Genomic DNA, 25,087 nt, shown 5'->3' with positions numbered 1-25,087 from the left:
GCCACCAGTGTAGAGAGTCCAGCACCGCCTGAGGGACGGTGACGACTGAATCCAAGGACCGTCTGGTCGGTCGATACTGAGCAATCAGCCATGTTTGAAGAGGCCTCATGCGGAGACGGGCGTACGCTGTTACAAACGTGCAGGCCGCCATGTGGCCTAATAGGACCAGACACGTTCGGATTGAGGTCAGCGGGGCCGCTTGCAACCAGAGAATAATGTCTGACAATGACCGGAACCTGGGCAGGGGCAGCAAGGCCCTGGCGAGGGTAGAGTCTAGAACAGCTCCGATAAACTCTATCCGCTGCGTGGGGAGTAGAGTGGACTTGTCAGCATTGATTACGAGGCCCAAAGCAGCAAAAAGGGAGCTGATCCTGGTGACGTGATCTCTGATCTGTTGCTCTGACGTACCCCTGATCAGCCAGTCGTCCAGGTAGGGGAAGACGTGGACATGGCATCGTCTGAGGTGAGCGACGACTACTGCCATACATTTTGTAAATACTCGTGGGGCCGTAGAGAGGCCAAATGGGAGGACCGCAAATTGATAGTGCTGGCGGTTGGCCACAAAGCGGAGGAAACGCCTGTGATGGGGGGTGATAGCAATGTGGAAATAGGCGTCCTGCATATTGAGGGCGGCGTACCAGTCTCCGGGATCCAGGGATGGGATGATAGTTCCGAGGGACACCATGTGGAACTTCAACTTCACGATGTACTTGTTGAGTTCCCGCAGGTCGAGGATGGGCCTGAGACCGCCCTTGGATTTGGGGATCAGGAAATAGCGGGAGTAAAACCCCTTGCCCTTCTCGTTCTCCGGAACCACCTCTATGGCTCCTTTGGTCAGGAGCGTGTGCACTTCCTGACGGAGGAATTGCTCGTGAGAGGGGTCCCTGAAGAGGGACTGGGAAGGAGGGTGGGAGGGTGGGGGTGAGGAAAACTGCAGGCGATAACCGTCCTGTATCGTGCGTAGGACCCAGCGGTCCGATGTTATTTGGGACCACGCCGGGAGGAAAGAGGAAAGGCGGTTGGAAAACTGCGGGAAAGGATCCGTAGGGGACACTGGTACTGCGCCCTCGGGCGCACCTTCAAAATGAAGGCTTAGGCCCTGGGGGGGCCTTAGCGGGACCCTGGCGTTGTCCCGCCTGACCTCCCGATTGCCTGCGGCGGTTGTTCCTGCCCCGGCATCGCGAGGGGTCCTGTCTCGGGCGGAACGTGGGGTATGGACGCCGCTGCTGCTGCTGCTGGTTCTGTTGTCTGAAGGACCTGCGTTGGGTCGCCGGAGTATGCATTCCGAGCGACTTTATGATGACCCTATTATCTTTTAAGTCCTTCAGCCTAGGGTCAGTCTTGTCGGAGAACAGACCCTGGCCTTCGAAGGGGAGGTCCTGGATCGTGTGCTGGAGTTCCGGCGGAAGGCCGGAGACCTGCAGCCACGAGAGGCGCCGCATGGTGAGCCCGGAAGCCAGGGTTCGCGCGGCCGAGTCAGCGGCATCAAGGGAGGCCTGGAGTGATGTTCTCGCCACCTTCTTGCCCTCGTCCAGGATGGTGGAAAACTCCTGGCGTGCGTCCTGTGGCAAGAGCTCCGCAAACTTCTCCGTCGCTACCCAGGTGTTAAAGGAGTAGCGGCTGAGGAGAGCCTGCTGGTTGGAAACGCGGAGCTGTAGAGCCCCTGCCGAATAGACCTTGCGGCCCAAAAGGTCCATGCGCCTGGCCTCCCTTGACTTAGGTGCCGGGGCCTCCTGTCCGTGGCGCTCCCTGTCGTTCACCGACTGGACCACCAAAGAGCAGGGAGTCGGGTGAACGTACAAATATTCATACCCTTTAGATGGGGCCATGTATTTCCGCTCCACCCCCCGAGAGGTCGGGGGAATGGAGGCCGGTGACTGCCAGATGGTATTGGCATTATTTTGTATGGTCTTTATGAAGGGCAAGGCAACCCTAGTTGGCGCATCGGCTGCCAGGATGCTCACCACTGGGTCCTCCACTTCCTCTACCTCCTCCACCTGGAGGTTTAGATTTTGAGCCACTCGGCGGAGGAGATCCTGATGTGCCCTTAAATCCAATGGCGGGGGGCTGGAGGAAGAGGTACCGGCCACCGCCTCATCCGGGGATGAAGATGAGGAGATTCCAGGCAACAGAGTATCCACGGGGGGTTGTACAAGGGGCTGCACCTCGGTATCCTGAGGGAGCTCCGGGTCCCGGGAAGTGTCCTCCGTTTGTGGAGAGAGGGGTGGCCTGGACACCGTAGCCTCCGGTGGTCTACGCTCCGCCAATGGACGGGGGTGATGTGATGAGGACCTTGCGTCTGGGCGTATGCCCACGGGGTCCAGAATCCCCACTGCGGATGTCCTCTATCTTGCTCCGGGAAGCGGGTTTCGTGCCTGTTGAGTGTCTTGTCATAGGCACTATCATCGAGGGAGGAGACGGAGGGCTCCGTAGCAGGCCAGGGAGGCACTGAGCTGGAATGGTACAGCGCCGCCGGTGCCGCGACTGACGTTGCCCTCGGTGCCGGGGGTCGGTGCCGTGACTCATACCGGGACCGGGAGCGGCGTGATGACCTGCGCCGAGATCTCGACCTGGAGCGGGAGCGATGTCGATGTCTGGAGCGAGATCACGACCTTCTGGAGGCCCGGTGCCGAGACGGCAATGGAGACCGGGACCTACTACCAGCGCGGTGCTGGGAGGTCGACCGGGTGCGGGACCTGCCACCGGTTCGGTGCCGGGAGGTCGAAGGGGTGGACTGCGCTGCCGGTGCCGGAGAGAGAGCCGCTTCCATGAGAAGGCCGCGGAGACGTTGGTCTCTTTCCTTTTTAGTGCGCGGCTTAAAGGCCTTACAAATGCGGCACTTGTCACTAATGTGCGATTCCCCCAGGCACTTCAGGCACGCGTCGTGGGGGTCGCTTGTAGGCATCGGCTTCTTGCAAGTCGAGCACTGTTTAAACCCCGGCGAGCCAGGCATGGGCCCGGTGCCGGGGAGGGCAACAGCCCACCCACAGGCAATATTCAATAACTATTTACAAAAACTTAACTAACTACAACTATACTGAAAAGGTAACTATAACTAACTGAGAAAAAAGGTTTTATAAGCTAAACGACGAGGAGAGCTAGGGACGTGGAGGTCAGCGAACCGCACTCCACAGTTCCAGCAACCGACACGGCGGTAAGAAGGAACTGAGGAGCGGGCGGGCCGGCAGGGGTATATATCTAGTGCCATAGTGGCGCCACTCTAGGGGGCGACCTGCCGGCCCACTGGAGTTGCTAGGGTAAAAAGTTTCCGGCAGACGTGCATGCGCGGCGCGGACACCTAACTGGAATGGATATGAGCAAGCACTCGAAGAAGAACTAAATTTGTTTGTCTGAGTGATTGGCTGAAGTAGAACTGAGTGGACTTGTTGGCTCTAAAGTTGTAAATTGTTATTTTTTTGGACCTAATTCTACATTTGTAAGTTTAACTTTCATGATAGAGACTGCACTAGAGTACTTGTATTAGGTGAATTGAAAAATATTTCTTTCGGTTTTTTACACTGCAAATATTTGTAATAAAAAAGTGAGCACTGTACACTTTGTATTCTGTTGTAATAGAAATCAATATATTAAAATGTAGAAAACATTCAGAAATATTTAAATAAATGGTATCATTGTTTAACAGAGCAATTAATATTTTTAATCATTTGACAGCCCTAATTTTGATCTAACTGAAGTTGGAGAGAATTAAAGTTGTATGTGATTAAGAGAAACTGCAAGTATGCATTATCAGTTTTTGTGTGTCAGAACTAAGTTTGATGTGGAGCTGAGATGTCTGTGTGCATGTTTTGGTTATTAGTTTGGTAGTAATATGTGAGCAGAGATTGCTGTAACACGTAATTTTCTTGATTTTTTGTTTTGTGTTGTTTTTGTTCTGGTGATTGTGTTGAGGAGAAATGCACTTGAGCAATTCTGAGTATTAGATCTGGGACATTTTATACCTGATGGCATTAAATATGCACTTATGGGAGATAAACATTTAGTTTTAGTCACTTTCATATAGAAGGAACCTGCATAATTCTACATCCCCTCCTCAAGAGCTGCATTCAGAAAGTTGAAGCAGATCATGATGGTAGTTTTCATATATAATGGCCTGTTCGATTCATTCTGACCTATGCTGGTATTTGTGATCCTTCAGCAAGTGAATTAACTTAAAATATGTTAAATAGCTTCCATGTTAGAAGTAGCTAAACTTTTTATGGGGCTAGTGATTCCTGAAAAAATGGTCTAAAAAGTGTCTTGGGTTCTACTGGTTGACAGCTTCTCTGTACATATTAACTACATTTATTTAAAAGACACACAACAATCATCGTGCTGTTTGTTTCTGTTTAACAGAATGGTGGATGTAGGTGGCCAGAGGTCTGAAAGAAGGAAATGGATTCACTGTTTTGAAAGTGTTACCTCCATCATTTTCTTAGTTGCACTAAGTGAATACGACCAGGTCCTGGCTGAATGTGACAATGAGGTAAGGAATGAGCGGATCTCGATTAGGCGTAGAAAAAAGAGGCTTGTATTTGTGTGTGTGTGTAGGGGGGGGAACCCCCTACTGCTTTATAAATGCATGTATTACTAACCGTTTGCCCCTTACAAAGTTGGAAGTGCAGCTTTATCAGTCTATTACAGCTTCCGCACAACCCAGAAGGACCTCCTGAGTCGCTTCTACATGTTGCAGGAATCTTTGTTTTGCTTCACTCTTTCAGTGAGAACAGCTTTTCACACATTAAAACAAAACAACCTATAGAAATGTCTAATATAGAAACAAAATGGCCAAAATAAAAGCTGACTATTGAGTTACAACCACTTCATTAATGGAAAGTCTAGTTATTGAAAGAAACCCCCTTATTTGAAAGTCAGGAAGTTATAGCGCGCAATTCAAAAAACCTAAATGTTAAAGTCTAGAAATACAGGACTCACAAAGTATAACTACCAATCCTCCTCAACTCTGAACACTGTTCCTCAGCTGTCTTTCAACTATGGGCCACAGACCACCACTCCCCAAGAGGAAGCTGGGCATAGCTGCCACTAATTATGGGCTGGAGACCTGATCCCATCTACATTTTCATTTGCCAGCTGTGAGAGTGGGGCAACAGTCTCCCACCAAAAAGAAGAGAAGGCAGGGAAAAAGGGCAGCTAAGATTGTTGTTGTTAATGTACCACCATAAGTACTCCTCTCTTTATAATATAGTCTCTTTCCATCCATTGCCTTCTGAAATGTTTTAAAGATAACTACTATCAAATATGTGGATGTTCTCTTTAAATATATACATATTTCCTAATCCTTTTCTGACTCAGCCGCTAGGCATCAATATCTTGCTGTAATGTGTTCTATAGGTTAAATGTGTTTTGTGGAAAAACTATTTCCTGCCATCAGTTTTAGATTTTTTGAATTTCAATTTCACGGAACACAGAAGGTAAATAGTCTCTCTCTCTCTCATCCAACATTCGTTATTCTGTGTACTTCAATCATACCTCTTATTTTTCATCTCGTCATATAAAGTCCTTTCCATGTCTTATTCGCTTTCAATCTCCAAATCCTTGTTGTTTTTTTCACATCTCTTTTTGAGATAGTGTTCAGTCTTGGTCATGCTATCTTAAGTAGGGCTATATGCTTGGATTTATATAATTATCTTATTAGAACTGGTCTGAAAATTGCTAGTAAAAGTTTAGTTGGAAAATGCCAATTAAGTTGAATCCAAACTGTTTCCCAAAAACAGTTCTGGTTCGAATTTTGGTCAAATCATAGGCAGAGTTCTGATGGAAACCTCCCTGTCTACCCTGGTTCTCTGCCAGCTCTCCTGGGAGGTTGCTGGGAACTCCACTTAGGGCTTTCATGTTCCTTGCCCTGAAAGCCTCATCTGCAGGGAAGCTGCACCATTGTGGACTGTGCCAGGCTGGGGACCTCCTGGCTTCCAGACTCCAGAGTGGGAAGTCCTGGGAGTGAGCTGGCCTGAGAATCTGGAAGGCCTGCATCCCCAGCCTGGGGAAGACTGCATGGTGGAGCTGTCCTGGCAGCTGCAGGTATTTGGGAGCCCAGGCTGCTGTGAATTGAAATGCTTGTCAGTTTCATGCAGCTGCCATGGTCCCCATGGAGCATGTTTTGTTTCAGAAACACCCTGTGTCAGTCATGGTTTCTGAAATGAATTTTCAGTTTGTGGAAAATTGCAAACGATTGACAATTCCCTGCTAATCAGAAATGTGTAGGTTCAACCAGTTCTAATTACAATACTTTTCAGTGTTTGCCCACCCATCCCTTATGAATTCTCTCATACCTTTTGCTCTTTGCCAAAATGTGCAGTGGCAGTCCAGAGGCTTTCATTGGACTGGCCACAGTGATGTCCAGTAACATGCATGAGTAGTTCAGATGACTTCTGATGTGCATTACCTTCCATTACATTTTATGCATCATGCTGCCCATTCACTTAGCTTCAGGCAGGCTGGATCCGAAGCCCTCTGCGTGTGTGTAGAAAATATTAAGTAGGGTAGTTAATACTTCTGTTACAGCTCTGCTGGGTGGAGACAGTCTGGTAAGAAAACTTGAAAATGCACTGGGTTTAAGAGGAACTTCAATTTTGGATCGATAGTTGAGGGGTGAGTGATTTGATTTGTGTGTGTCCTGAGTATGTATATGGTAGTGCTTTAAAACAATTGAATTTCAAATTCATGTGTCTCTTTGTAGAATCGAATGGAAGAAAGCAAGGCCTTATTTAAAACTATCATCACGTACCCATGGTTTCTGAACTCTTCAGTCATTCTGTTCTTAAACAAAAAAGATCTTCTAGAAGAGAAAATCATGTACTCCCATCTAATCAGCTATTTCCCAGAATACACAGGTGAGCTTTTATCCTAGACTATGTTCACAGCAGTGACTTAAAATCAAATGTAAACTCTAAATGTGATTGTTACTCTCCTTACCTTTTTCTCTTATTAGTTGCGATTTCCCTGCCTGCTTTATGAATGAGATTGTGTAATATATTTGACATAATTATTTGGCAACTAATTTTTTTTTAATTCTGCCTGTTAAAGTATAGACCTAGGTTGTGGTATATACAATCTGTGTGACTATACTGTAAATTGCAAGGTCAGGACAAGAGACTTTTAAAAGAGCTGATTTATGCAGCCATAGTGTTGGAAACTTTCATTTAGCCTGACCTCTGATAACACACATTTCTTTTCTTTGAGATACCTGGGCACAACTGTGGTATAGCAACATGAATATTATTTATTGCTAGAGTCCAGAATGAGACTGGAGTCAGATTTTTAAATATTGGTTTTTGAATGCAAAGTTGAAAAGGTGTGCATTTTGATACAGAGGAAGATGATTGGTTTACTTATAATGAGAAAATTGTTCCCTTGTACTATATATTCTAAAAATTTCCAATACATTTTCTAGGTATTTGCTAAATATATTGTGATATAGTTACTTTATTCTCTACTTTATAGTCATTCTTGTACTGTCTAGGCATTTCACAAATAACTGGATAAAACAAAATAGTCTAAAGAAAACCCTTTGGTGCATTTTAACTTAATAGACAACATTGCTGTTACCTGTACAACTTGCTTTCAAGTGGGGTCATTTGTATACTGAAATTCAGTTTCTATTCAATAATCCCAAAAGAATGATGGACCTACACTGAAAATGGATTAAGACACTGATTTAAATCAGTCAGCATTTTAGGTGCAGACCTGTCAGTTATAGTAAAATGCATTAGCTTGCTAATTACATCGTACTGAATCCTAAATTTAAGTTGAGAAGATTCCTTTGATTAAAATACTTATTTACAGAAAGTCTACCTCCCTCTTAGCAAAATAAAATCCCAAGGTGCAGACTGCCATATACACTCTATGTATCGTTCTGACAATTTATAGTCTTACATTATTTATACATTAAACATTGTTGGCACTTTGAATATGTTTGCTTGTTTGTTTTACACTGCTATCATACAAAAGTAATTGTAGGAACATTTTTGAGTGAACATTGTACTCATGACAATGTTTTACCACAGAAGTTTATCAGAAAGTTTAATCAAACAGTACCATTTCTACATCTTATAACAAGTTTAGCCCCACTAGATTTATGCAAGCATATCAACAATCTCCTGGTAGTTATCCCATGCGCAAAAATAGTGTCTGCAATAAATTGTATATAGCTAGGTATTTATTTGAAGGTGTTTTATAACCTTTAAAAATATTATCTATTATGCCTCTACACAGGACCTAAACAAGATGTGAAAGCTGCCAGAGAATTCATTTTGAAGCTGTATCAGGACCAGAATCCAGACAAAGAGAAAGTAATCTATTCACACTTCACTTGTGCCACAGATACAGAGAATATCCGCTTTGTCTTTGCTGCTGTCAAAGACACTATCCTACAGCTAAACCTGAGGGAGTTCAACCTGGTGTAAAGGAGAAACCCTGCTTGGATCCATCTACTCACCCAGTATAGACTACTTAAAACATTGCTAGTGTATTCTAAAACAATTCCACAAAAGATGGAATGACACAGATACAAACAGAGGAGTTCTTTGAAACAATTTACTTACAGAAACAGAGATGGTTCCCATACATTTGCTGATCTTGAAATATTTACTGAAGAGAAGTGGATTAATAGAACTTTAAGGAAGAACTTACAATGTTTACAATTTTTTAAACTATACATTTTAAATATTGTTTTTATATTTCCTTTCTTAATTTTGGCTGTGAGATTTTGTGACAACTGTGGTTCAAAGGTATTTAAGAAAAAATATTTTATAGAACTATATATAAATCCATTGCCATTCATCTGTTTTCTTAGGGTTTTTTATTGCATTTCGTAATCATGAAAATTATAGTAGGAAATTTTAACCTGAGATGCCTTAGAAATGATAGTGATGCTGTTTTAGAATGCTAGATATTGTAAGATTTATCATTTAAGTTAGAATGAACTATTAGTATTTTAATGAATTTGGGGCCATATATTAAATTTAATCATTAGATTTTTATGTTGAAGTGTCTTTCGTAGGCTGATATGCCAAAAGTCCTAACATGTCTTTGATGTCATTTGGCAATAATACACATATACTGTCATTTTAATAGAAGTGACAGCTAACACCAGTACCTAGCAGTTGCAATTCACCGGCACACTCCATTATATCTGCTAGACTTTTGCTAGTAACTGAAGAGTACCTTGAAATAAATCCAACAATAACACTGTTATGTCTAGCAAATACTCCTTAAAACATTCATACTGATTTTTAGGATTAATCCAACTCTCAGGACTTGACAAGATTTTCCCTCTCCTGCATGTAAAATAAACACCTTCCACCAGCCCATGAGAGGATCAGCTTCTGTTTGGGGTCTGTGTGTTAGCATAGTGAGGCTCTCATCTTAATTTATACTCTTGGATGCTAACATAATATAAATAAGTAATATCAGTAATTTCAAGCCAGTGGGGAGAAGCCTACCCTCTGCTCAACTCCAGCTGATAGTTATAACCACCTTCTTAGTGCATAGTAGGATGCTCTCCTCTCTAAACAATGCCAAAACCCACACACCTAAAGCGGGAGGGCTGATATCTACAGACTTAAAATAACAAGTATCACCTCCATGCCAACCCAAAAAATCCCCCTTGGCTATTATCTATTATTTCTGGGGAATGCTACCATAATATCTAAAGCTGTCAGATTTCCATTGACCAAGGTCTGCTTCTGCAACAGGTATGAGTACTATAGGTTTCTTTATAAGAAAGAACAAGACCCTAATGAGTGGATCAAAATGGTTTGTTTCTTTAATGTTAGAGCAAGACCCAGTGCAGCATCCCTGTGTTCCTTTAAAACACACACAAGAGTTGACTTCATAATCACGAGTTGGAAAAACAAACATTCAGCTGTACCCAGGCCTCCCTGCCCATGTAGGTGAAATTATTTATCAGCAGCAAACATTCCTGGGGCTGAATCTAACAAGGACAAATACAACATACAGCGTTGCTCTTAACAGCTGGTACTCCAGTGATTCATGCACAGCAAGTATGGGTTGGAGTTAGGAACGGCTACACTGGCTGAGCCTGCAGCCCCTTGGACAGTTCAGCAAACATGACAGTGTGGAAGAGACAATAGAGAAGCTACAAATCCTCTCTGATTGAAACAAAATACATGAAGTCCAGAACAAAATCAATGTCACATGAAATCTCTTGCCATGAAGCATACATACCAATGCCATTTGCTTCCAACTATCCTATTCTTTCTTAAAACTGCATCCCAGTTGACCACAAAGAGCATGCACATTCACCATAAACCAAATCTCACTTAATTCACAACCCTGAGGAACTGAAAGCAAAAATGTGGGCTCCCAATTGTTTGTTAGACCAACAAAATATGCTCTTACTAGGGCATCACATTACAACTGTTCCCAAGGTTTGAAAGAATCACCACTAATATCCTTCAGCCTGCTTACAGCTTCATCTAGCGATACACAATGGGAGAAAACACATAGAATGCCAAAACCCTGGAAGGAAGCAATCAATCCATGGGACAGCCACCTACAGACTTCTAAGAAAACCTAGTCCAGTTCATATCTATTGCAACAACTTACCTAGGGATGTAGTAGATTCTCCATCACTTGAATTTAAAATTGGATGTCTTTCCAAAAAAGATGCTCTAGCTCAACCAGAAGTTATAAGCTAGCTGGAGGAATACTAGATGATCACAATGATCCCTTCCAGCTTTAAAATCTATAAATTCTACAGGAATTGTTTTCCTATCACATATGCTACAAGCCATCACAAGAAGTGGGAAGGCAGCTATAAAGCTGCTGCTAGCCAAGAGCTACAATTGTGCATACCAAGTTTAGCGACTGTAATTGTTACAGGATTCTTTGCACAAGCTCTTCTCCATCTCATTGACATAACTTTTGTCAAAAATAGCATTTGCTTTCCAGTAATGCTAAGTAAGTCAAAATAGTCCAGGTGAACCAGCAAGGAAAGGAATGCAGACTTTCTATTTTACTGAGTAGTGCCCCAGCAGGATTTGCCTGTAACTTGTTCACTTTCCAGTAAAAGAGGATACAAAACTTTTAGATCACTATTTATTTGGATTAACCAAAATTCACCTTGAGTATTTTTAGACAGATTCCTACTGGCAAAAACTTCAATGCTCCAAATGAGGAAGTTTGAGAGTTGACAAATCTGCAACTTCTCCCTTTGTCCCAAAAATCTGAGTAGAACATGTTTGATACAGATTTTGGATTATTTGCCCATATTTAATTAGAGAATCTTAGAAAATAAATCTTCAAAACTTCGCCAATACACACATATATATATAATGCTGTCCCAGCAGCACTAGTATTTTAGCTATTTAGCACTTTTATGGCATCTTGTATCACACAAAGCCTCTCACAAAGAAAGCAGAGTCCTGAGTGTGAAGTTCACAGACCAACTACCACTATTAGCTATCCCTAATATCCACGTGTTGCTCTTTACTGGCTTGTGCCACAAAGGCAGGCCTCTGTCTACCCGTGTACCTCTCATGCCATCAGCATAAATCAGGCTGCTGGATGACCTCCGTCAGTACTTCTACTGGTCCCAACAAATGTCAGGCTCTGCATTTAACACCTACCAAATTGTGCAATATTAGCAACAGATTTTTAAATATGTAACATGCTTAAGTGGCAAGAGGTGTTAGTGAGTTATTAGCTAATTAATTCAAATACTGAAATGCCAACATAACATTAAATACCAAACCATTTGACTCATGTAACCACTATGTGGAAAATGTGGCTTTGAGAGAGGATGAAGGTACATATAAATATATTATTTCTATATGTAGGCATAACCATCTTTTGTCAAATTTTTATTTGGACAACTGTCCTATACATGAAAAATGTAATGCCAAAAAATGAAACAGTGTCAGATAGTAGACTGTCAGAACTAGACTTTGCATTGTGCCTTTGAAGCAGTCACAAATATACAATTCTCTTCTTAGCAACAAACCCTATTTGCATTTTTCACCTACAACTATCGCATTGAAAACTGAAGTTTAATTCTGTATATTTTTTCCAAAAAAGGAATTTTTTTAAAGAAGATTTATCCTTCAATATTGGTGAATTAGGTTAGAGAAAATTGCAACATACTAAGAGTATCCTCTGATTTGCCTCTTTCCCTTTGTCCCGTTATGGTGTACAGACTCTAGAGACAATTAGCTCCTCATCTCAGCCCGGTTCCTAAGTGTCCTCTCCATTAAATTTTTCAATTTATCAGAAGCGGAGAGAATGTTGTACTCCAGCCTGTAGTTTAACAATGGCCAAGTGTCAATCTTGTTGAACAGCATGAAGTGTGCACTACAGCTCTGAATGTGTCATCCAATATTACTAGAACAATCTGGTTTTTTGAAATAATCTGATTTATGGAAGCTTGGGACACTCAGTTATAAGAACTTTTTAGCTCACAGAGCCCTGCTGGGCACAACTTCCAATAACTTGGAAGTCATAGGACTTTTGTGTAAAGACCTCATGTTCAAACGCCAAGTGCGTCTCATTAATTTCTGCAACCATGTGTGATCTTACAATGTCTCAAAGTGTAACAGCAATTCATTTGCTGCTGTGTTCAATTCTGGAAACACTGCAGTTGGGGACAGCAGTAAGATTTTTGTACAACTGTTTCTGACAACACTTTACAACATTCTGTTGTGTGACAAGAATACAGGAATCATTGTAACTCAGTGAAACTGGTGAGAAACACCACAAAATTATTTGTAATTATTGCTGTAAGCCTTAACTTCCTTCATATGTGCCTTTTATGTTGTGCTATATCAACTAAAACAATTGTAATAAATAGGTCAAAGTAAAACACTGATGACACATGCCTGAAATAAATGTACGTAGGAAAAAAGGGTTACTTACCAGGAAATGAAGTTTGCTTATCTGTAAAAGGAGGTCTTCAAGATGGTTCTGCATATGCCTTTATGGCACCCCTCCCCTTAGCATCACCAATGTTCTGAGGGAGGAGCTATATAGAGATGGATAACCTTTGAGTGGCTCTGCATATTCCTACTTACGGGACAGATAAACAGTGCTAAACTAACCAGGAGGCAAAAACAAAGTCCTTGTTGAACAGAGACTGAAGCACTGCCTTGATAAAACCAGTGGCTCCCCTGGAGGCCAAGTCCAGAGTATAAGGCTAAGTGACGGTATCCACCAAAGCCCAGGCTGCAGCCCTGCTAATTTCAGCCACTAGCACCTGCTGAAGACAAATGAGGGAAGTAGCTGCAACTCATGTGGTTGAGTTGCAGCAGATACAAGAACTTTTGCGAATATGTAACATGCAGCAATACACACAGTTTAATCTAAAAATAGTTTAGGAAGAGACTGTACAACCTATCTGGTAATTAGCATAAGATACAGACAGTCTAGACAATTTACAAAAACTCTTAGTTCTATCCAAATAGGGAAGAGCCCCTCTGGAAAGCAAAGTATAAAGCAAATTCCCCACTTATTAGAGTGTGGTTTAGGGGGGAAAAACAGCAAATTAATTGTCTGGTTAATGTGAAAAATCAGGCACTACCTTAGATAAGAAACCGGGATCACGCCTGAGACCTACCTTGTCCTTATGAAAAGGTGGATCAGATATAAGTTCATTCACTCTCCTGGCCAGTGTGATGGCGATAACGAAGACTGTTTTGATAGATAAATGATAGAGTGAACAGGCAGCCAAGTGTTAAACGATGTCCTTGCCATTCTTAAAATTGACTGGTCATCAGTAATGTGTGTGTGTTTTGAAGGCGCATCTACTATATCCCTTGTAGCAAACAGGTCAATTGTCGGGATGATCAGGTTGTGAAGATGACCAGAAGGACATTTGCCTTCAGGGACCACTCATGATTCAGGGAAAAATACCTGTTGAGATGGTCCACGAGATAATTCCGAACTCTGGGCAAGTGATGGCTATCAGAGTAATGTTCTCCTCGATGCAGAACTGCCAGTCTGATCGCCTTTAGACGGAGCAATCTGGTGTGTGCTCCCCCTTTGTTTGTTCACCTAGTACGTCGTGGTGGTATTGTCAGTAAATATGTGAACCACTGAGTCTCTGATACAGCTGCAAAATGTGTGACAGGCATTATATATGGCCCAAAGCTCCAGCGCATTGATATGGAATGAGGCCTCCAGCTCTGACCACAGTCCCTGTACTTTTCCTTGGCACAGTTGCCAGATAATGGCTCCTCTGTTTCTTTGGAGAGGCGCCTGCTCTGGAATGTGAAGCAGCAGCACTTTGGGAACCCAAAGGCAATCTTTGACCTAATGAGAGCCTTGGTACCAAAGCAGGCGCTGCTTCACGTGAAGGTCTGGAGACACTTGGGTCTGTTTTGTGAACAATCTGCAGACTGCACAACAGTCTTTCACATGGGCCTTGCTGAGACAAAGCAAGCACCACACATGGGAACCACTCTTGGGGTTCACTCCTCCACATGAAAAATAATGTTTAAACCATGGTGAGGGCATCACCAAGGAAAACTGAACTACAGAACTAACACTAAAAGGTACTAACTATATACAACAACACAAAACTACACTAGTGAGAGGTGGTTAGGTTAAGACCACACAGAGCTCTAACTCCAGACATGGGAGGGGTAAGAAGAAACCGAGGGAGGGTTGGGGTGCTGCCGCCTTAAATAGCCAGAGGAGGGGCTACAGCCATGAGGCATGAGCACTGCTCCTCTTTGGGTGCTGATAGGCAAAATTTCTCCAGCTCTGGTGCACTGGGTGCGCAGACACCTAAGTGGAATGCACAGCTACATCTACCCAAAGAAGAAAATCCAGCACTGAGAAGAGAAAGAAGCTTGAGAGCAGCATTTCAGAGAATGGTCCCTGATGAGTATTTAAAAAAAAAAAAATAGCCTCAAAGATAAATGCTGAGAACACATGAGGTAAAGTAAAAAGAGGATCTTCCCTGTTCACCAAAAACCATCAGAGATGTTTAAAAATGAAAATGGTGAATCGCTGCATTCTGTTGATCCCCCGGGGACAGATTTTTCAGTGGTTTGCTAGATAGGTGAGACATCTAGGATATCTTCTTATAGAACTGAACTGTCCTGGATAATAGGAAAAATCAAACCTTTAATAAGAATTAACTAACACACATTGAGAGAAACTAGAAAAATGTAATTTATCACTGGAAAATATGTTTAATTATGGACTTATTGGTTGCTTGCTGAAAATACAATACAGCAGACTCACTTTCTCTTCATTGTGCAATGGTGGTGGTATTATATATAAATCAATAATTAATGAAAAATAATCATAATTTTCTGGAGCTCAAATTCAAAGCAACAACAAAGAGAAACATTCCATGCTGTTTAAAGAAAATATACTACTGTTTCCTCTAAACTAACACCATACAAAGAAACAAACATACAGGTTTTAAAGTTAAAATTTTTAATAAATGTATTTATCTATAGCAGGCATAAATATTTGCATTGTGTGATTATATTGGCAGGCTGCAAACTATACAAGATTTAGCAATCATACAAAGATATGTGAACACTGTATTTATAAAAATCATCATTTAACATTAGCAGACTAAGTTCTTAGGAAAACTGCATGTTTACAGTTCAAGCTCAAGAACTTGGATGGACAGGAGTGCAACACTTAAGTTACTATTTTCATATACATGGACTCTCTTAGCCCATGTGTAAGAGAAACAAAGACCAGATAGAACCACAAAGTACTGCTCAAATGTGGAAAAAGAAAATTTTGAACTGCTAACCAGCACTAATTAATATACATGTTTTTTTATGAAAGGTTACAAAGAAACATACATTACTACTATTATTTTTATAAAAGTATTAGAAAATAAGGAAAAGAGTTTTAAGAAGTTATTTTTCCAGGACTTATGGCAACTTTTACATCTCACATCTGATTCCTGATTCATTTAGCGGGAGAGAGACTACTTGTATCATGAATGCATATTGTGTACATATTGTATAGTTTTAATAAAAAAATCCAGTTATAAATCTCAACTTTTTATCAATGAAAACTTAAAACTCAGGGCTGCATGCCACTCTCAGGCACAAACGACTCACTTTGAAGATAAGTAGAGTTGTGCTTGTATATCCAGAAAGATAATTTGGCTTTAGTTGCTTATAGCCTAAAGGTTCTGTGTGGTAACACTTATGAAGTGGTGCAATTCTCCTCAATCATGGTAACAAAATCCACAAGACTAGTGAAAATGGAAATTGTTAAACTACATAACTTAGGAGGAAAACATTCCAAGCTATAGTCACATTTTTAAATATATTTTTTAACCTTAAGGCCTGGAAAAGACTTTATAGAGCCCTTAATTGTATGTAATACCGTAGTTGTGTAGAATGGATGTTAGATCTTTTGACATAAATATATTTCACTAATGTCTCTTGCATATTTTATGACTACAGTACCCCACTTTTTATAGGGCTTAGTCATTTGGACACAACATTACTATTTTAAAAAAAAACTATCAAATTTGTTGCTCTTAATTCCATGTTTTGGTTTGTCAATGATTATTACTGTTATTTTGAATCAAGTTAAAAAACATACAATGTTTTTTCTGAGACACCAAACTAGCTATTTTCTCAAAAGAAGAAAATTTATGTTCATACAGGGAAGATGATAATGTGCTTCAATAAATGTTTATAGTATACTTTACTACTATTTTAACACTACAGTAGACAAAATCAAAATGCAGACATTAAAATAGGTCTGAAATTTAATAAAATTTGTTAATAAAATTAATATATTCTTTTCCACTGAATACAGAATAGCTGAAGTGTAGCAATGCAATCAAGATTGGAAGCAGGTGCAGTAACAGGAGTCTAGGAGAAAGGATGATATAGGGGGAATATGCAGTCTGTTGGTCAAGAGAGGAGCCCGAGAAAACCAGGGCAAGATAGGATCCTGGAAACTGGGAAAGCAGGAGGAAGTCTACAAATGCATTTTCCAAAATTCTGGAATATGATGGAATTGACACTCTTTCCAGATTCTTTGAGTAAGGATCTTTGCTGGTTTAAAATATCAAAATAGTTTATAATTTAGAGAACTATAGCATAAAGAATGGAAAAAACTACAATCCATTAAAACAGGAGCTTGAGCACAGCTATACATAGTCTTTGAAGATCTAGTTTAAGAGCTGGGCATTTGAAATACAGAAAATTTTTAAGTACTCTAGGGACTTATTAGGTGATCAGGATGAAGACAGGATTTGCACAACATTATTTTATTAGCAGAGTACATCAGGAAAATATAAGTTGGTGATAATCAAACCCATCAAACAAAAGAAAGCTCCAAATAGAGAGGATGATTTCAAAATAAGAGAACAAAAAGGTTATACAAATGAGTATGTACAAAGAAGACATCAGTTGTGAGAGAGGACAAAAGCAGAAATTCAAGGAGTGGATTTGTAGAAAATATAAGAAGAAAGAATGAAATGGTATTCAAGAGAGGATCATGATAAGGCTCTTGATCCAGTTGTATTGTATAAGTTTAGAAGTAGTAGTGGTAAGAAGCAGGGATTGAGTAAAGTTTGTATTATCTGGTATTCAGCTAAAGATATTACCAACAATCAAACAAGGCAATATATTCACTATTATTTTGGTAACTTGAATAAATATTCCTGGTGCATGTTTCATGTTTTCTGTACTACAAAAGATATACGAGAGGAGTAACACACAATCATCCTCATAGTTTGGAACTTGTTTATATTCTTTTGATTCAATTTACATTCAATATAGCAAAGAATAAAATATTCTGGGGGAAATCACAATAATATTACAATATATTTTGTAACCAGCTGAAAGGTTAAACACCACAGCAGGAAAGACTTGGTATACATGAAATGAATTGTAGTTTGGCAAGCCATTTATTTTAGCTTTACAACAAAGCAATGTTCTGGATAGCTCAAACAGCACCAGCAATTTCAGGAGGATTAAATTCCCTATGCACATTCCAAACAGTGGTTTGGAAATAACATCTTGGCAGCAGATACTACATGCATCAGACCTTCCATAGTCTTCAAAATCTGGAATAGACAATATGTTCATATACCACTATGCAGTTCCCTTCACCTCTTCTGTCCACTAATCTATAGATTTTATTTTTCAAGTCATCCTCATATATTACTATTCACACATCCTAACAGCAAATTGAAAAAACCCCTACCCAATATGACGTCACAGTAGGCTTTTCTTTATTGAAGTCCAGCTGCCACTTACATTTATTCCAATTGGATATTAAACTTTTTTTAAAAATTGTTTCATTAGGTGAGAAAAGGCAAATGTGAATTAAGTCAATATTACTTTTGTTAAATTATTTTAATATGAACATGATCTTTATATAAAATTTGATTAGTTAAGCAGTCTTCTAAAATTTATTAGTTTGTTTTGCATGCAATACTATGTAACCCTAGGAATACTCTTGCATTGAACAGTACTCTTAAAACCTCAGGTATGCTTCATTATGCAAGTATTCCAACTCCACTCATATAGTTAAAATAAGGTCCGACTACTCACAACATAATTCCAAAGATTTATCTATTTCTCCTCTCCCCAGATTATCACTTCCTTTGGTAGACTGACCTGTTCTTTTTTTATGAATGGCAATGTGTGTGTCATGGGGATCTGAAGCTTTTGCTAAATATGAGTGGCATACAAAAGAATTTACTATATTTTAAGTTTATCATGAACTGTTCATTTATATAAAAAAATAAAGGAAATAATTCCGTGGTATTTATCGATAAAGAGCCCCTCTGAGATTAAATATCTGAGTTAGACATTTCTGGTCAGCAGTCATTCTGAATTTTCTTCAATCTGTCGGAGTAAGTCTGCCTGACCTCTGATGAGTTCATTTTAATTTCAATATAACATAATATAATAGTGGCTGACATCTATGTGAAAACTGATGGGAGAACTAGAGTTTGAGTATTGATCACCATCTCAAGATGTGCTCCATCTAAAATCACACAAATTATTCTCGAGCTCAGTTTCTGTAGCAGACATGAAAGAATCAGACATAAGACAAATGCATGTTTATACTGTATTTGTAAGGAATCAAGTATTTAGATTTAGGTGTCTATAATTTTGTAAGTAAAAAACCCAGCAAGCCAAAAGTTGGTAGAATTTTTTTTTTTAATCACCAGACTATTTTACCTGACTGACTGACTGATTACTCAATTAAAATTTGATTATGATTATATATTACACAGGCAGAATGAAGCTATTACAAACTCTCTCTCTCTCTTTTTTTCTTGGCTGATAATCAAACAGTTTCACATGTTAAACAGCAATTAAAATGCAATAGCCAGAACTGTGCATTCCATGTTCTCTCTGTCTTGGAACTTCTCCAGTGATTACAACTTTGGATGACTTTCTCTCACTTCTTCCAGTTTAGAAAGGATCCACTGTGGGAGTTAAGAGAAAAAAAAAGTTCCTTTAGTAAAAAGTGTGCCATGCAGTAGAAAATTTGGCTGGAATGGCCAGACATGTCACCACTTAATACCTGGTCCTAATCAAATCTTAACATTATGCAAAGTTCATAATCTACAATAGTATTTCTCTGCCTTTCCTGTCTTTATACTGTCATTTGAACTTCAAACTCCAATCTCCCACATGACAACATATGGAACTACTGCTAAGACATCTGGCTAGACTAAGATTCCAATTTCTTAATCTGCAGTTAGGGTTGCCACCAGTCTGTTTTTCACCTGGACAGTCCAGTTTTTGGCTTCTGCATCCGGGTGCCATATATGAACAATAACATTTTAGAAAAGTAATAATTACCACTGTGTTGCATATATCCTGGAGAGACATTATTCATTTACATTATCCAAGCATTCTAGGCAAGTCACAGAACAGAGACTGACATGGTCCCTGCCACTAAACAATTATAATTAAATTTTAGAGGTGACAAAAAGAATGAAGATGACAAAGAGTTGGCAGAGGGTGGAACCAGCAAAATTGAGTCTTGCTGCAATATGATCATATTGTTAGTCAGTTTAGGCACAAACATGTTGGTTCTGTTAAGGTTTTTCATTTTTTTTTAAATGTATTTAAAATCAGGAAAATAAATATACTAGTAAGTTAATGAACACAGTGTGGATAAATTAGTTTTCAGAAGGAATTTAAATAAGAGGATATTGGCACGGCAGATCGGAGTGGGAAAGGCATTCCCTGTATCAGGGTGAGTATGAATAAAAAAAAGATAAAGTCTCCTGGAAGAAAGAAACAAACAGTGTATCAAGGCTGATAAGAGGCCAGGTTTGATAAATAAATAGGACTGGAGTTATGTGCTGCTCTGTGCCTCAGTTTCCCCATCTGTAAATTGAAGACACTCAAATTCCAAGGCCATAAGGCATCATTGCGATCATCTAGTTTGACTTCCTGTATGACATAGACCATAGAACTTCCCCAAAATAATTCCCAGAGCCTGTATTTTTGAAAAACATCCAGTCTTGATTTAAAAAATATCATTGATGGAGAATCTACCATGATCCTGGGTAACTGGTTCCAATAGTTAACTACTCCCACTGTTAAAAATATACATCTTTTTTCCAGTCTGAATTTGGCTAGCTTCAACTTCCAGTCCCTACACAGTTCTATGTTATGAAGAACCCATTTATTAAATATTTGTTCCCCATAAAGGTAACTTCACCATCCCCTTTTTACCTAAATAGATTGAGCTCCTTGAGTTTATCGCTATAAGGCAAGTTTTCTAATCCTTTAATCATTGCTCGTGGTTCTTCTCTGAACCCTCTCCAATTTTTCAACATACTTCATGAATTGTGGACATAGCATTCCAGCAATAGTCACACCATACTGGCCTCTTTTGTAAAGTGCTTTTAGATCCACTGATGAAAAAGTACTATTTAAGAGCTAGTTATTACATTATGTAGGTCCTTAAAGGTGAGACTAAGTATTTTAAATTTAATGCAATAGAGAAGATGAAAAGAGAGCTTAAAGTCAGCAGGTGACATGACCAGACTGATGGGCTAAGAAGATCTAGCCTGTTTTACTTAATTTTAGATTGGCATGTATTGAGAAATAGCTCCAGTGGAGGATATTAAAAAAGAAATGAACAAACAAAATTCTGGTTAATTTAATTGTGTGCCTGAGAGAGGTTATTTACCAGTAACTGTTGTTCTTTGGGAATTGCCTCTGTGGATTCATACTTGTGGAATCTGATGCCTTAGCAGAACTGCAGTGTCTACTGGGGAGACACAGAAGAAACCTTGTGTGGAAGTGATGTCTCTCTCTTCTACTGTATATAGGGGAATGCGCACATACACCCGTCTCAGTTTCTTCTCCCTAACCACAGAGTCCTGATGTTATATAGAACTCTAAGGTAGAGGTAGTGGTGGGATGTGTGTGTGTGTGTGTGTGTGTGTGTGTGTGTGTGTGTGGTGGGGGGGTTAACATAAATACACAAAGGCAACTCCCAAAGAAGAACAGGTACTAGCAAGTAACTTCTCTTTCTTAAAGGGATTCTGTGTACTCCCACTTGTGGGAGTTTACAAGCAGTGCCTCATTTGTAGGATAGTAAGCAATGATTTCTAAGATAAATATGAACTGTAGCACTGCCTCATACCCCAAACTGGACATCAGACTGTGATACTAAATCTAGTGAGTAGTGTCTGGTACAAGTCTGCACTGACCTCTAAGTTTCTGCTTTGTATATCTATCTTTGGGGAACTTGTCTAAGGGACTGATGGTGTGGTGGCTTTCATGAAGTGGGTCTTTAAAGAAGATGATACTGGTTTCCCAAGTAAGATGTAATACATTAGACAGTAGGTTGTCCTCCACACTGCGAGGTGGAGTGTCTCTGAGTTGGGGTGAAGAATCTTCCCTTACTTTTGAGACATCTGGTCTGGAAACAAAGGCAGCTATAATAGATCTGCATATCAGTACTGAGGAGGCCACCCTAGGGCTATTAGTATGTTTGTTCTGCTCAAAGTGATCAGAGAGGAATAATGTCACCTACAGTGAGCATCTTGAACTTGAATGTTCATATGTAGAGTAGGGCAGTTTTTCCGTTCTGCAAAGTTGAGATGTCACTTTTTCCCCATCCCAAAACAGTATGAAAAGTCACAATCTCAAATTTTCATAACTTTTCAGTGTAAATTAACAACAATTTCAAGATTAAATCCTTTTGAATAAAAAATGAGAATTTGTTATAAAAATGTCAAAATGGGATGTTCTGACAAACTCTTTTCCAAAAACGGTTTTCAAATGAAGAGCGCTGTTGAAATCCTCTCTAAATTTTGTTTTCAACGAATCAACATTTTCTGTTGAAAAAATATTTCTTTTGAAAACTGTTTAAGTCTAGGTGACTTCATGTGCAGCTTTCAACCCTGCAATCAAAACTGCTGTTTAGAAGCCAGTGTGGAGGGTTGCAAGGACATGCATTGAGGAATACTGCTCCTATAAGGCAGAAGTCAGTTAGCAATAGGTTTAGGAAATGGCTGATATTGCCTCTGGGACTGCATCCCTTGGTATTGTGAAGGAGCCTGACTTTGAGACATAATGCTGGGTAGGAAGACCTCATCCAACTCAAGGAAAAAACATGTGTAAATTTCAAGGAGCGGGCAGCAGCCTTAGTGGCCCTTGGATGTCCTCAAGGGCCTCATCACTGAAAAATTATGTATCAGAAGCAGGGGATCTGACGACATTGTTTCCGGCAGAAGAGTATTTGTCATTCTCCTCAATCATTCCTGAAACTGTCTCTGTCAGAGGTTAAACCGATGAAGCCACCTGATCTTCTGATCAGGTGTCATCTGTCTGTTCCTCCAAAGGAAACTTTTATGGTTCTCAAGAAGTCTCATCAAATATAGGGAGATCTTACAGAACTGAGGGATCTGGTTCCAGTATGTGACAGCAAGAGAGGTTGTACTGGTGTTGGGTGAGGTACAGGTGCTTGGGAGAGTACACTGGAGCTGGCCTGGTAGTCTCCAGAGGGCTTTCATGGAGTTCTTTATATAAGGTAACACGAGAAGCTAAAGAGGGCCCTTCCCTTTCCATGATGTCTTGATCTGAGGTGAGAAGATGACCAGGGTCTCAAGGCAGAGTCAGAACTCATCTTTGAATGATACCCTGAAGCGGTTTCAGGTGAAATTTGGAGAAGTTGATGCAGAAACAGAGCCAAGCAGCAGAAATGCATGAGGTGGGATAGTGAGTAGCTTCAGTGGTCGATCTCAGGCAGGCATGAAGACTTCAAAGGTGTTATCAGGATCTGAATGGGTGAGAAGTCCAAGCTGGTTGTTGCCACGATGTGTGGCTCTGGAGGAGTGGGGAGAAAAGGTGACCGTGGTGCCATTTCTGTGTCTCAGAGGCTCCCATGGGTTGGAGAGTACAAAGAAGAAAAGGGCTGGCATTTCCTTTTTCTGTTGTTTTTACCTCTCATGATGAGATGTTTCCTCTTCTCCTTTGTTTTACCCTAACAGATATCTGCATTGACTTGTGATGTCAAGGCATCGGCACCAGAAGATAGTTCTGAAATTGGTTCTGAGGGCATTGGTGCCAAATGAAGAGTACACACAGAAATAGCTGCTTTCTGTGTTTTGTGAAGGCCACTGAGGCCTTAATTAGCAGTGCCAGTTTGGTCTGTGGTATTGCTTTTGATTTAGCCAGTGCTGGCGGTGCCAAGTAAGGGATTATTCCCAATATAAGGCCTAAGACCTGTCTCAGGCCTAAGACAGCAGGTGGTGCTCAGGCTGGAGCAGCACAATGCATCTTGAGCTCTGTGTAAGAGCACCTGAGTGCAGAGGCTCAGTACCTAGCCCCTTGAAGGCTGTAGGAATCGAGAAGCCAGCTGAGCCTGGAGCCCCAAGCAACTCTCCCTTCTAGTATGGGGAACGAAGGTGCAACAAACTTCACACAAGTTACCAAGACATAGAAGGCACTGGACATGGACCTTAGTCTCTGGTATGATCATCAGGCAGGCAAGGAAGCAAACCTCTCGAAACCCTTACAGGGCTCGGGACTCACTCATGGTCCCCATGAGGGAACAGGAACAAGCTACAGGGTTCTCACAACAATGTTTCTGCTGGCCTCAGAGTATGGCCACCAACTCTTGCTGGTGGCCATTCTGACAATTTTTCCTAAAATATTTAATTAACTTTAGGAAAAAACAAATGAATATGCACATATATGTGTCCAAATAATTGTCATTTATTTATGCAGATTTTTTTTCTTTTTTTCAGACTCAATAATAAAAATAACACACAGTTGTCTCTATTCTTTACTGGACCTAGACAGAATTGAAACACAAGTAAGGTGTTCTGCACGTTCTTGTCTTTTGCTGTTTCTTTTGCTTTTTTTAGTTGCTTTTTTTTTAAAAAAAGACTTGCTGGGTAGCAAGTCTGCTGCTGCTGTGAAAAGTGATGCTTGTGTATTAATATCACTTTGTACACCCTCCCAGCTAGCTACTAAGTCTGCTGTGAAAAGTGATATTAACAAACACACAAATATTACTTTTCACAGTAGACTTACTCAGCCCCAACAAACCAGAGGACAAGTCAGTCCTGGATGGGGAAGTGGGTAGGGAGGCAACGGGGCCAGCGGTGATAGAAGGAATGGATGGGGGACTGCAGGAGGTAGCGGTGGCTGAAGCCTATTACCTACTTCTGGCGCCCCACACCCGGCAATGGACCCCAGCACGGAGATGGAGACCTAAACTCTGTGCCTGGAGCCTGCCGCTCACCACCCTAGGGCATCCAGCATGTGTGTCCCTGCAAAGGGGCAGGGAACAACCCTGCTGGCAGCCTTGGGAGAGAGGCCGCTGCTTTACCCCTCTGAGCCCAATCATCAGCCAAGAGGCTGTGGCCTCACGAAAAGCCCCTAGTGGATGCATTTGAGAAACACTCTATACCACTCTACACAAACTAACCACAAGAAAAGTAATAAGCTAGAATGAGAGAAGACCTAGCTTAGGGATATGAAAATGAGTTCTGTTCACTGTCTGCGGTGAGAGCGAAAGAATTAAGGCACACACACATAGTGATGACAACAAGCTCATGTGAGATCACTCATGCACTCAATGAACACAGCTTTTTAAGGTAGTTTTACAGCTCGACATTAGGAGC

At 40.8% G+C, this 25,087-nt stretch overlaps 2 protein-coding genes across 3 annotated transcripts in view; one reads left to right on the top strand and one right to left on the bottom strand.

Moving 5' to 3' along the window:
• Positions 1–8,987, top strand: part of GNA14 (G protein subunit alpha 14) — a 58,104-nt gene extending 49,117 nt beyond the window's left edge. For both annotated transcript variants that reach the window (XM_050944216.1, XM_050944217.1), the window contains 3 exons: positions 4,354–4,483; positions 6,695–6,848; positions 8,230–8,987. In XM_050944216.1, the coding sequence (XP_050800173.1) occupies positions 4,354–4,483; positions 6,695–6,848; positions 8,230–8,420 (475 nt within the window). In that variant the 3' untranslated portion in view covers positions 8,421–8,987. The remainder of the gene's footprint in view (positions 1–4,353; positions 4,484–6,694; positions 6,849–8,229) is intronic.
• A 6,413-nt stretch (positions 8,988–15,400) lies between these two features.
• Positions 15,401–25,087, bottom strand: part of VPS13A (vacuolar protein sorting 13 homolog A) — a 322,609-nt gene continuing 312,922 nt past the window's right edge. Inside the window, exon 71 of the mRNA XM_050945432.1 lies at positions 15,401–19,411. Coding sequence (XP_050801389.1) covers positions 19,361–19,411 — 51 coding nt within the window. The 3' untranslated portion in view covers positions 15,401–19,360. The remainder of the gene's footprint in view (positions 19,412–25,087) is intronic.

This window comes from Gopherus flavomarginatus, chromosome 3 (genome assembly GCF_025201925.1).
Source record: "Gopherus flavomarginatus isolate rGopFla2 chromosome 3, rGopFla2.mat.asm, whole genome shotgun sequence".
NCBI classification, from domain to species: Eukaryota; Metazoa; Chordata; order Testudines; family Testudinidae; genus Gopherus; species Gopherus flavomarginatus.
The sequence above is the reverse complement of the archived record's forward strand: the minus strand, read 5'-3'. Positions and strand labels throughout refer to the sequence as shown.